General features: G+C 39.9%; 1 protein-coding gene across 5 annotated transcripts in view; it reads left to right on the top strand.

Annotated features, from left to right (window-relative positions):
• The window catches only part of Xpo6 (exportin 6), a 128,660-nt gene that overhangs the window by 57,443 nt on the left and 57,354 nt on the right, over nt 1–13,863 (top strand). For 3 of the 5 annotated variants that reach the window (XM_021237372.2, XM_087209074.1, XM_087209075.1), the window contains 4 exons: nt 6,547–7,000; nt 7,074–7,141; nt 10,198–10,231; nt 10,372–10,498. In XM_021237372.2, the coding sequence (XP_021093031.1) occupies nt 6,547–7,000; nt 7,074–7,141; nt 10,198–10,231; nt 10,372–10,498 (683 nt within the window). The remainder of the gene's footprint in view (nt 1–6,546; nt 7,001–7,073; nt 7,142–10,197; nt 10,232–10,371; nt 10,499–13,863) is intronic. The other 2 variants (XM_004856012.3, XM_004856013.3) reach the window with 1 other exon arrangement.

The raw sequence follows: 13,863 nt of genomic DNA on the forward strand, positions 1-13,863 counted from the left end.
GCATAATCTGTGCCTCTTACTCTCCTCTTGTCTGCACTTCTTGCTTGGACAGATGGGAGGGGGTGCAGAGTGAAATTAGATAAATACTGCAATTCTTGGTTAGCTTTGATTATCCTGCAATAAAAATGAAGGGCACCGTATTATCTTCATCCCCATGGTGTGTAGTTTCAAATATAGATCTGTGATATATTAGATACCTTGAATTGAGACCGCTGTATGCCTTCCTACTTTCTCTCAAATTCTTTTCCAATTGCATATCTTTGTGTGTATGTAAATCTTTTCGTGTATCCCTTATAAGCTACCTATAAAAGATGAGACTCAGAAGAGTCACCCACAACTCCTGTGATCTCATGGTCTCCTCCCAAGGGCTCCTTGAAGTTTCCTCTCATCTTACTGAATTAATGCTACAGTTACATCTGTGGTTCTCAGCTGAGCAGATTTCGTCTCACAGGGTATATTTGGTGATGTCTGGTGAAGCTTTTTGGTTAGTAGAGCTGGAAGAGTACTGTTGACATCTAGTGAGTGGAGGCCAGGGATGTTGCTAAATATCCTGTAGTGCACAGGACACCAAAGAATTAACTAGCCCAGATAGCAGTAGTGCTGAGGCTGAGAGAACCCTCAGTTAGTAAATGCAGAACTGAATGGGAAACGTAAAATATCAGTAAGTTAAAAAAAGATGAAGAAAAAAAAGCTGAAGAGAACTTTGCATGAAGATCTATTACAAGCATGTCCACTATTTCCAGGTTTACCAGTCAGTAAATATACCACATTCACCCACATACCTTTGTGGGTGTGGGCACATGTTGATGTCAGGACCTGGCCTAGTTCAGGGCAGATGAATGACTCACAAGTGTACTTACAGAGAGCTTGGATGTTTGGATTGGAAATGCAGCACAGAGCAGGGTCTCTGTTCTGTGGGGTTTATAATAGAACAACTCTCTTTTTTAAGATAAGATCTTGCTGTTTTGCGCAGGCTGGCCTCAAACTCCTGGGTTTGTGTGATACTCCTGCTTTGGCCTCCTACACCATTGTGCTCACCTTTAAAATAATTTTTTATCGAGAAACAAAGTGAACAGTTTCTTTGGGGGGAGAAGATAAAAAAACGTCTAGGATGATGCATCCTTCTACAAACCTTTGCATGATCATGTTCTTTGTCCTTGTGCATATATCTTCCTACAGTTGCATTTATGTTGTACACATGCTATTTTATGTCATATTTTTCAATATCATCACCTTTCTTCTTGTTCATTTTTCCTGGGCACGTAATTTTTCCAATTGATTTTTGGAAAGGAACATCAACTTAGGGACCAGACCTGATTTTAGTTTTATTTCTATCTCTTGTTAACTGAGGTATTTGGGAAATACTTGATTCATCTATGCTTAGATTATTCTAACAGTCTCTAAATACTGATAATAGTAGTATCTGCCTTAGAGCTGTAAAAATGAGAAATTGCATTAAGAATATACATGTAAATTTTTTGTACAGGGGTGACCAAATAATAACACAGAAGTAGTTGTTCTTACTGTTATCAGTGATACTTGACCTTTTTTCCCCTTAGTGGTCCCGTTCTGGAAAATTCTTCTGAGTCACCAGATAGAGCAACTTCTTACTCCTTTTTGGGGGGGGAGGGGTACCAGGGATTGAACTCGAACTTCTTACTCTTTTAACAAGGAAATTAAACCCCCGTATTAATAAAATCACAAAATCTTCATTTTAATGGCTGAAGAGATTGAGGCTGACAAAGGTTCATTGACTTGTTCATATTTACGACATTAACGTTAGTATAAAGAGGCAGTTTTCAATAGGTCTGAAGACTCCAAGGAGGGCCCCTTAAATCTGGGACACCAAAAGATCGAATGTGTGCTCATAAAAATTCTAAGACATTGTTGTTTTTTTGTCCTATTCTCTTGTGAATGTGTAATAAAAAAGCTCATCGAAATTTTACATTGTAGTTAATGATTTTTTTTTTTTTTTTTTTTTTTTTTGCGGTACCAGGGATCGAACTCAGGACCTTGCGCTTGCAAGGCAGGCAACAGTGCCATTAAGCTAAGTCCCCGGCCATGTAGTTAATGATTTAAGAAATTACTTGTCAAATTTTAATATAATAAAGTTAACTAAAATAGCATCTAAAAACTTCTCTTTCGGTTGCATGTCTGTATGAAGCTTGAATTTCTTCATATATGTTAATGAAACAGTATATTGCAATACACTGACTTTGAAGCAGACAAGAGAATCTAGCTGTCTTTTTAAAAATGTTAAAAAAAAATTAAAAAACAGTGCTACTCATCACCATTTTTTTGAGTAAAATATGTTTTAAAATTAAAAATATTTACACTAACAGTTTTGTTATTTAAATGAATTAAAAATTTTTAAAATTCTCAGCTTTAATTTTTAATCTGGCCGATATCAGTACAAATAACCCACAGAAACAAAAGCTCTTTGGGATCCCCAATAATCTTTTAAAAAGTAAAGGAGTTCTCTGGCCAAAATATTTGAGACTGCTGGTATAATGTACAAAATACAGTGGAGGCCGGGGATTTAGCTCTGTGGTGCTGCTGCCTGCCTCGAAAGCACAAGGTTCTGAGCTCGATCCCTGGACCAAAACCAAAACAAAACAAATACAGGGCCAGAGATTTAGCTCAGTGGTTCCGGCACTTACCTCAAAAGTACAAGGTCCGGAATTTGATCCCTGGAACAAACAAAACAACACAGAACAAAACAAAACAAAACAACAAATGCAGTGTAGAAGTTCACCCCATATTCCACCATACGAAGATAACATTAATATTTGGTGGTCATTCCAGACAGATCTATACTAGATATAGATAAGACAGATTGGACTGGAGAAAAAATTAAAATGTCATAATCTCATAAATTTCCATTTTTAATAAAGTTTAGTTCTATTTGAATTTAATAGAATACGTTAAACTAAAGGCGTTGCTGAACTTGGGGTACTTTTTCCACAAGAGATACTAATTTCTAAAAGATACCTTTAAAGGTAAGAAAAAAATGGTTATGAAAACCAATTTCCTCCTACATGTATTTTAAACCATATATTTTGGAACATGTTTCTTGTGAAAGATAAGAAAGCTAGTTTACTCTTCTATAATTTCTGTGTTTAGTCTTGATTCTGTATTTAATTCAATTGTAGCATTAGTCCTTTTGCTGTGCTGCATTCCTTAATTCTTCATTTTGGTTAATCTCTTTATTTGCATGTTTTTTGAGATGGTGGCTTGACATTTTGCTTAGGCTAGTCTCGAAATCCTGGGTTCAAGTAGTCTTCCTGCCTCAGCCTCTGGAGTAGCTAGCAACACAGGCATGTGCCATTGTGCCTGGTTTATTACCTGAGTTTTTGCATTTTTGATAAAATGTCACCTTTCTTTATACTGAAAGAATAACTTTGGGTGAAGTTATACTTTGTAGACATACACTGCACCACTGTCTTCTGGCTTTGAATGTTCCATGGGAGAAGCTGGTTTAGGTGTTTTTCCTTTCTACATGTGCTCTATCTGCCTGCATTCCTTCCTCATTCCTAAAATTCTTCGTATTGATCATTATCATTTTTTTCTTAGGGCAGGATATACCCCTTCATTTTGTAGAGTTACATCTTCATTTAAGGAAGTTTTTCTTCTTGTTCTGGTTTTGTCTTCTGTAAAATAATTCTACAGTTCTTTACCCCCAGTTTCTTTTGTGTGATGTCCTTACCCTATTTCTTTAAAAGATGACCCATGCGTAGGAGTCCTCTGTTGAACTTGTGAACTAACAAATACCTGAGCCTCATGCCTTTGGCCTCTACTTTATTAGGTCTGGGGTGGGGCCTGATTGTTTTTATTTTTGAAGGGCTCCAGGTCCACAGACCACATCTTGAGTAGCGTGTTGGTTCTCAGATTCTTGGTCTTGGAACCCATTTACTGTTAAAAATCATTGGAATCCTCAAAAAGCTTTGTGAATTATATCTATTGATATGAAAACTGAGGAATTTACAGATATTTAAAAATAAATATGATCAGCCGGGCACATGCCTATAACCCAAACACTGGAGGCTGAGCCAAGAGGATTATAAATTCAAGCCCAGCCTGTCTCAAAAATTAAAAAAAAAAAAAAAAAATTGAAAAATGGATTGGGGATGTATCTCAGTGCCAAGGCCTTGAGTACTGCAAAAAGCAAACCAAAAACTGAATTTATTACCTGTTAACAGGTAATATAATTGATTAAAACTTTTCTAAAGCAAAAACTAAAATTTACTGAAAAAAGTGGCATTGTGTTACATTGTTGCCAATCTATTTACTATGAAGGGTAGTTTCTGTGTTCTGTGGCAGTAGAACATTCAGCGCCCCTGGAAAGCTTTGTGGTACACCTGTTAGACAATGCAAGTAAGAAAGGAAAATAGCTTGTTAGTGTTCTTGTAAAAATAATTCTGAGCCAGGTGTGGTGGTGCACACTTGTAATCCCAGTACTTGGGAGGCTGAGTCGGGAGGACTGCTGTGAGTTCCAGGCCAGCCTGGACTACATTAGTAAGACCTTGTCTCAAAACAACAACAAAAATCAAAAAAACCTTTTTTTTTGAGATGCTAGAAGCTAGCTCGGTGGCAGAGCACTTGACTTCATGTGGGAGGCTCTGTGTTTGAACCTCATACCACCAAAAGGAAGGAAAAAAATTTTTGATTTGTGGACCTCCTGATAGGTCTTGGGGGCCCTCAGGGATCCCCGGCCGAACTGAGGCACTTTGTAGTAATGCTTGGATTTAAACATGTCAGACTGGAAGTGGAGATAGTGAACTTGATAGCACTCGAGTATCACTGGTTTATTTAAGAGTCCTGTCATTATTATTAATTGATTACCTTGGAACCCCATTCTCTTCTCTCCTCTTTCCCCACAGTGGACAGCCATTTTAATGCATATAATGTGTATTTCTTTTTGGTATCACTTTCTTGTAAACACTTACTGGTGCCCATATATTTCAGCATGTAAATGGTATGGTAGTACACAATTGTTTCTGACTTTATTCAGCACTCTTTTGAAGATCTTTAGCTTTTGCCTGTGCCTTTAAAATAGTACTTCTAATAGCGTGACGCGATGTGCAGCCCCAGCATCTTACCTGTCTTCTCCTCACAGTGAAGAGCCCAACTTGCTTCCACTCTTCCCCGTTCTGCGTCTGTGTGTTACCTCTGAGACCTGTTTGAGGGTTGCTTGGGATCATACTGGGAGGGGAATGGTCAGGAGACAGCAGTTCGGGCTGGTGACTGGATGGGTTTATGGAGTGCCAGGTTCTTCACGGAGCAGTGGCGCTGTGAGCGCTCCTCCACCCACCCCACACCCTCCAAACTTGCTTTTCTTCAACATTCTTATTTTTCTCAGAAAACTTGCACTTACTGGTTACCAATGAGTTTGATATCTCTTAATATGCTGGTTGGCTTTTACATTTCTTCTCAAACTTATCTTTTCATATCCGCTGCCTCTCAATATTGAGGTGATAGGGCCGGGGATTTAGCTCAGTGGTTTCGTTGTCTGCTGCGCAAGCACAAGGACCCGAGTTCGATCTCCTGTACCAAAAAAAAAAAAAATATTGAGGTGATAGTTGGTGTGTAGCATTTTTCTTATGTATTTTAGATTTTCATCTTTTCTGGTGTTGATATTGTGCTGCTGTCTTGCTACCTGCCTGGTCATATATCTTTAATGTTTCTCATTGCTTAGAAACTTGTAATTTGGTGCTATTATTTTTTTTTATTGAAGTTTGTGTTTTGGTAGTTTCACATTTGATCTTAGCCAAAAGGCCGAGAAGCAGTTGTGTTTTGGTAGTTTCAGTGTGTCTTTTCATCCCTTTTCATATAGCTCAGGCATACCTATGTTTTTTTTTTCTTTGTTTCCTTGGTTTTTTTTTTTTTTTTTTTTTTGGTACAGGGGATTGAACTTGGGACCTTGTGCTTGCAAGGCAGGTGCTGGAACCACTGAGCTAAATCCCCGGCCTTTTTCTTTGAATTTTGAAGTTTTGTCTTTAATCTTTAGCTCATGTGACATATATTTTGTTAGGTAATTTTATTTACTTAATGATCATGTATTTTTTTTTTTTTTTCCTAAAAACAAGGTCATGATTTTGGAGGGCAGAAGGGAAAGCTGGGGTAGGATAGGGTTTTATAGTCAGGGAATAGCCCATTTATTTCCTCAGCACTTTTGTCTCCTGGGAACTGCTATTCTACAAATGTCGCTAAAACTAAATGTGAAACATTGAAGATTATAACCAGATTTTTGCTCAAGAATCAGAATTAATGATCTTATTTTGCTGTATTGTTAAGTTTTTATAGTTGTTTCTGTCTTTTTCTTTGTTTCTTACTGGGGAATGAATCTAGGGTTTTGCACATGCTAAGCTGCTAAGCACCTGCTCTTACCTCTGAGCTCTCCCCCAAGCCCCTTTAGTTGGTATTTCACGTTGAGCATATTGGTTTTATTTTTTTATTTCATAGGCAACTAAATTTTTTTTTTCCGAGGGAGAATTACTTGTAAGAGATTTGATATTGGGTATCATAAGACCTCTTTAAAATTTTCAGGTGATTTGCTGAGTAACCTGCTGCAGAGTCCTAGTTCAGCCAAGCTGTTGAGTCAACCAATCCCCATCCTTGATGCGGAGAGCGAGTATGTCTGCTCCCTGGCCCTGGAGTGCCTGGCCCACCTCTTCAGTTGGATTCCTCTGTCTGCCAGCATCACTCCGTCCCTTCTCACCACCATCTTCCACTTTGCACGCTTTGGCTGTGACACCCAAGCCAGAAAGATGGCCTCAGTGAATGGCAGCAGCCAGAACTGTGTCTTGGGTCAGGAGCGTGGTCGGCTTGGGGTCCTGGCCATGTCCTGCATAAATGAACTCATGTCCAAGAACTGCGTGCCTATGGAATTTGAGGAGTATTTACTGCGTATGTTCCAGCAGACTTTCTACCTCTTGCAGAAAATCACCAAGGATAACAATGCCCACACAGTGAAGAGTAGGCTTGAAGAGCTCGATGAGAGGTAATGACAGCAGCTGTCAGTTGGTGGTGCCCTGAGAAAGGGCCCTGACTGTTTGTCTCGCTGTGTTGTATAGTGTCTGGAATACCCTGTGGTTTCAGAATACGGGGTTCCTGGTGAGGAGCACAAGATGGCTGTGTACCAGTAAGTGTACAAGAGAAGGGGTAGGGTGGCTAAAGGAAGTACGTTGAGTGTGGAAAGTGATGGTGCATTGTGTGGGCTGTTGTCTCTTTTCCCATCCATCTTCTGTCCTCCCTTGCTCTCCTCTTCCCCGCTTCCTCATTATTGCTTGCAGGTCTGAGGTCGTGCAGGAACCAAGACTGCTGCTCCTGCGTAGGCAAGATCAGAAGAGGTCTGAGGAGGTACAGGAGTTACACCGTTTTTCACTTGGTGTTGCTTGTTGGTTTTTACCATTGTCTTTTCTCAAGTGAACATCTTGCAGTATTATTGTTGTGACTTTACACAAATGACAAGTTATATCAAAAGATAGGAGAGATCTAGGTTAATGTGGCAACACCCATATTGCTTTGTTGCTGTCCTCTTGAATATAGCCTAATATTACCCAAACCCATTTTTCTTAGAGCTCTTTAGAAGATGACTTCATCGTGGGAGTCTGAGGCAGGGTATCATTTCTTTTCTTTTTTTTTCTTTTTTTCTTTTTTCTTTTTTCGGGTATCATTTATTTTCTATGCAGCTGATGTCATTTATTGTATCTTAGAGTTTTCACTAGCGTGATGCTACTGTTGTATATTAGACAAGGGAAGTTAAATTATGAAAAATCATGTTGACTGTTTAGAAACATCTAGACAGATACATTGTATTGAATTAGTACATATTTATAGATTTGTCTGGCAGCAAAAGTTATATTGTAGTGAATTTTTCTTGGACTATCCTTGTTACTATACAGAGTTAAGCTGTTTCCTTTTTCTGAGAGTAAAGTAGAGGAATATAGAAATTGCTTAAAGTTAAAAGTTTTAGTCCTTTTAAAGTTGGAGAGTTCCAGGGTTTTCTAACTAAAATCAGTACATATGATTATTTTATCCATTTTAAACAAGCTTTGGATATCATTTGCTTTGTATAATCACAGAAGAACCCATGGTCTGCTATCGTCTTTTCATTATTTAGTAATAACTTTATGAATTCAGAGGCTTTGGGATTCTCACAGTTTTATATCCTTTCTAGCTTGATAAAGGCTTAGCCATTCATGGTGGCACACACCTGTAATCCAGCCACTTGGGAGGCTGAGACAGGAGAATCAAAAATAGGCAACTTAGACTATGTCTCAAAATAAAATTAAAAAGTTAGGGATATAGCTTAGTGCTCCTTGGGGATTGAACCTAGTGCAGCGGGGAAGACAATAAAGGAAGGGTGCCTTGTCCTCATATATTAATAACAGAAATGTAGCTGCTTATGCCAACCACATCATATATCAGTTATTTTCACTTTTCCTTGAAGCACACAGTATAATCAGTCATAGACACTTGTTATGGCTTATGTTCAGATGGTACAGAAATGTCATCATAGGTTATCTGTGTTCTGATTTTGTTGTGCTCTTACTTTTAATCCTATGCTTCCTATTGTCCTGTGAAAGCTGAAAGGTGCCTGGAAGCGGAAAGGTGATATATACGATACTGCGTGCTTGCTTCCTGGCTTTTGGGTCTCTTTCCACTAATTCTGAATAGCTCAGTCCATTCTTGGTTGTTAGGAGCCACTTAACAGATCCTTGGCTTCTCTTCTAGATTGCTTTTCCCCTAACTGCCAACTGTTCATTAGCACCAGTACCAGAAGGTGGGCAAGGGAAAGAAAATGAGGTGAAGTCTAGGCTGCAGTTTTAATTACTGAACAGTGTAATTTTTTAAAAATTGAGTTGGAGATTAAAATAAAATTGAGATTGTTGGATATTTTGCTCATAACTTTGTTCTTTTATGAGTGATAGAGAAGTGAGTGCAGCTTTCTAAAGAACAGTAAATTGGCTGACAACTTTGGAGATCCATGTAAAAATGTAACAAATACACCAAGGAATGAGGAGTTACGCCTCTCTAATATGTATTCGTGATTCAAGCCTACCGAGAGAAGTACTTTCCTATCTCTCCAAACAATTGATTTTAGTGCCTTACTGTTTTCTGTATGTTTGGCTCCGTGAGCCAGGCACAGCCATTTTCCTTATTGGAACAGGCATATATTTTTAGAAAGCTGCAAATAAGCTCCCACATGTGTGAGCCAGGTATCAGAGGTTGGACAGATAGAGTGGCCACCTCGGGATGCTGGGTCCTGGGAACAGCATGGGACATTTCGTTTCTGGGCCAATTTTGTTATTCTGAGGAGTAGCTATCTTCTCTCCCTTTGTTATTTCACATATTTCTGCTGTACCTTTTTGCAGTTAGGAACTTCAGAATTGCTATTTTAGACATCATTTAATTTTCAGTTAAGGCTTAGTATGTTTTTTTCCTTTTTTGTTGGTCTCTAAAATGTGGTTTATGAAGGTATGTTCATCTCATTTTCTAATCACCTTTTGGTATTTAGGGGCTTAAAATGACAGTTTCTGAAATGTGAGAGTGATGATATGCTGTGTATTTAATAACAACACTCTCTTATTCTTGCAGCTGTGAGCTACATTCTTCTGTGAGATAATTTTGTGAATATAAATGAATATAAATGAATTGGGGATTCACTGTGCTGTGAAAAGAAAGAGCACTGGATTCGTTGGGAGTGAATATTAGTCCCCTTCTGCCATGTGCTGGCTGAGTCATCTTGGCTGGTCATGTCACCTCTCTGGGCCTGTCTGTACCATGGAAACTTAAGACTAAATTGTCCTTGAGCTTGCCCAGCTCTAAGAGCCTCTCTCCATGTTTGAGAATCACTTCCACATTGACGTGGGATTGTCACCAGCAGCCAGGGGAGCAGAAATGACTGTTAGGGGATAAGCCTGAATATATCTCACCTGAATGCCCTGCCTTTCGTGTAGCCTTCATTTTATGTCTGTAGCACAATTCATTTTCATATTTTGTCCTCCTTGCAAAGAAAACCAGTCTTCAGGATTTTCCAGATTTAAGTAACATCATAATCTGCCTGTCACCTTTTTAGCACCATCCTTTCAATTGAATCATAACACTAATGAGCTAGAAAATACGAGAGTACTTGCTTATAGCATGCCTTGTAGATAGCGTCTCAGGATTAAAGTTGCTTTTCTGCTGTTTCAGGTGATAATGGAATGAAGGGTTGCCTGTCCTGTAGGTAATTGTTGCAGGTCTTTATATTTTTAACTGAAAATATATTATAAATCTGTATAGAATGAAATTTGGATTGAATTGAAGTTTTTTTCTAAGAAGGTGGCTAGGATTTTTATGTCCCCTTTGTCTTCTTGTCTCCTTCAGCTACATCGAGAAGTTTACCGACTTCCTGCGGCTCTTCGTGAGTGTTCACTTGAGGAGAATCGAGTCCTACTCCCAGTTTCCCGTGGTGGAGTTTCTGACACTCTTGTTCAAGTATACGTTTCATCAGGTAAAGCACCAGAGCTGTTCATCCTTTTTCAAGGAAGGTCTTCCTTGTTATTTCCAGAAGAGAGAGCTTTATTTCCGAAACATTTATGTAGTAGTTAATAAGATTACTGCATTTCATCTTAGCAACCTGTAGGTCCTGTTATTACATGCGTTTTGCAGATAAAGGGACTGAGGCACAAGGAGCAGCCTGCTCAGTGCCTCACACAGAGTTTGTGCTCTTACCCGCTGTCATGGCAGAGAAGCAAAGGACAGAAACAGTCTGAAGTTAGGTCCTTTAATTCTATTCTGTAGCTGTCACTAGAACTCCCCACCAGAAGTAGCATAGTGAAGCTAGGAAGAGTTAACTTTTGGTGGCATGCAGTTTTTTTCCCATTTAACAGATATTTTTTGAGCTCCTTTTCTGCTTCAGGAGTGGGGCATATAGTCTTCACACACGAAATTCTTGGCTTCATTGAGCTTACATCCCAGTATCGCTCTATTTTATACTTACATACATACATATACATGTATGTGTGGGTAGCTTCAAAGCTTTATTGTGGTATTATATATCATGAAAGCCACTCAGTGTAATTTAAGAGCCTAGAGAATTGATAGAGTTGTGCAGTTGTCACTGTAGTCTGGTTTTAACATTTCCATTACACACCCCCTCTTTTGTGTCTTTAAAATAAACTTTTTATTAAAGTATGAGGTACATATAAGAATGCATAAACAGGCTGGGGATTTAGCTCAGTGGTTCGGTTGCTTGCCTTGCAAGCACAAGGACCCAAGTTCGATCCCCGGTACCAAAAAAAAAAAAAAAAGCATAAGTCATGCATGAATAGCCTGATGAGTTTCCCAAATGAACATCCATGGAACTACACCTGAATTGAGAACTCAGTCATATCTGCACCTCAGAAATCCCTCCTGTCCCTTACCTGAGTCACTTCCCCCCTCTTTTCCCACAAGTAACTCCAGTCCTGACCTTAGTGCCACAGGTTAGTTTTGCCTGTTAGAACTTCTCTGAATGAAAGCATATAATGTGTATGTGTTTTGTCTGGCTTTTTTTGTTCGACATTTTGTTTGTGAAATTCATCTGTGTCTCCTGTGGCAGTAGTTCATGTTCGTTGTGTTGCAGCAGTAAGTCATCCCATCTGATTGTCCACTGCACTGCTCACTTGGCTACTTGTATTTCTGCATAATCATGAATACTGTTGGAGTGACATCTTTGGTCATGGCTTTGAGGCACACTGGTAGCTCTCTGCGCTGGCATATATACCAGGGATGAGACTGCTGGATTAGTGATGGCATCAGTTTTTAAAGTTGATCCTTTTAAAGTTTTTATTTTATTTTGTTGGCTTTTTTGAGACAGGGTTTTGTTCCATAGCCCAAGCTGGCCTTAAACTTGAGATTCTCCTTCCTCAGCTTCCTGAGTGCTAGTATTACAGGTGTGTGCTACTGCATCTGGCTTGGTCTCGGGGTCTCTCTCTCTCTCTCTCTCTCTCTCTCTCTCTCTCTCATGTTGTAGTTTAATGAGGCTAGAAGAGGCAAGAGTCTAGGCTGGGAGAGCTGTATGTGATTGGGCAATTGGAGCAAGGGTTGGGGGTGAAAGCTAACCTTTCTCAAAGAGGAACTTGGTGCATAAAAGTAAAAGTACCCACTGTGAAGGGTGAGCTGTCCCTGGGGTTGCGAGAGGAGGCTAGGTTAGGTGGCAGCAGCAGAAGAGACCCAAGCCTGAAGTGTCTGGATGTCTCATAGTGGGCCAATGAGTGCAGAGCAGGGAGGAGAGTATGGGCTTACAGGCCTAGGGGTGAAGAGAGCAGAAGAGATGATGAGAAGATTGTGGGAGGGTGAAGACATGGATGAGAAACAGCAGAGATGGTAAAGTTTCTTGACAGATCCAGAAAACTCTTAAAGGAGACCAGGAGAAGAGGATTGAGAGAAGGTGAGTGAGTGTTAATAGATATCTTAGGCTAAGTAGGACTAAAATAAAGGGTGAAGAGTCAGTGCTGAGATCAGAAAGAAGGGGCTTATTTTGGGGAAAAGGCTTAAAATTTGCTGCCTATATACAATGGGCTCTTTCAAGGAGATAGATCCTTTGCAAATGGGCAAGGGGACCAGAGATGGGAGGAGGGCAAGGGAAAGTAAAAAGACCTAAGACACATGTGCACTACCAACTCCATGTGATGAGTGTGATTATTTACAGCAAATACACACTAATAAACACAAATAATAAATGGGCTTCTTTATATAATATACAGAAAGCTAGGAAAGTATTTTTAGGTTGGGGGTGTGTTTATTGGCAGAGCACTTGCCTGCCATGCACGAGGCCCTGGATTTTATTGCAGCAACCTCCCCCCTCCCCTAAGTATTTTCTAGTACACAGTATTTTCTTTATACTTGGACCTAAAAGTTCTGTTTTTGGGCTCTGGTTGTTTCTATTTAGTCTGTGTCCTTGGCAAGTTATTTTAATTTTCTTAGATTACATCTTGCTTATCTAAGAAGATGGGCTTCTGTGGAGGTAGTCAGTCTTCAGGGTCTTTCCCAGTGTTTATCTTATGATTCTTTTGCTAGACTTGTGTGTTAGTTTCTTATTGAACTGGAAGTGGTGGTTTCTCAAAATTATATATGGCGAAAAGAAAGAGACGTGACCAAGAAGAAAACAGAAAACTTCTTTCTTCCTCCCTTTACCTGGAGGTCATTGCAGCTGAGCCCCTTCTGTTCTCTGGCCTCCTTTATGAGAACACTCCTTTCCTGGTGTGGGTGTCCACAGGAACCCAGAAGGTGTTCATTGTAGCAGAGTCAGCCTTTCCTGGAGAGGCAGAGCAGAGGAAAGGTGGTACAGCACCCTGTAGGATCAGGGCCTGGCTGTTGAGGAGTTCTTTTGGGTAGGGTTTAAAAATAAGAGGTTAAGTGTTTTCAAAAAAGAGCATCCATTCTCTGCTGGCCAGGTCATGGGTAGCCTTTGGGGAGCACATAGGCCTCACTCACTGTGTGGGTGTGAGTAGTGGTGCTTCGGTCACAGAGCGACACCCTTGCCACCCCCAGCCTGAGCCATATACTAAGTCTTAGTTCAGAGGCATGAGAGTGTGTATAATTGCAAAGTACTTGTCGCCAGAAAGGGTGGATGTATATGGTAGCTTTTCTCCAAAGCACTTCCACAGGCACCAGATCCGTCAGGTTCTTTTGAGGGGTTTGAAGGTATTTTCAAATCAAGAGAGGGCGATGGGGTGACTTACTTCAGGGAATCCCAGCAAGTAGAGCCAAGCAAGACCACATCCCTTGAGTATACAGGTGTAGTGGCCTGTCTACTGACTATGCATGTAATTTTTCACATGGTGCCTTAATTGGTTTTCCTGATCATTCTGGTTAGTTTCATGTCCTGGGCAT

The sequence above is a fragment of the Heterocephalus glaber genome, unplaced genomic scaffold, assembly GCF_053883595.1.
Source record: "Heterocephalus glaber isolate CG9 unplaced genomic scaffold, H.glaber_assembly_v1.0 deba00000943, whole genome shotgun sequence".
In the NCBI taxonomy this organism is placed as follows: domain Eukaryota; kingdom Metazoa; phylum Chordata; class Mammalia; order Rodentia; family Bathyergidae; genus Heterocephalus; species Heterocephalus glaber.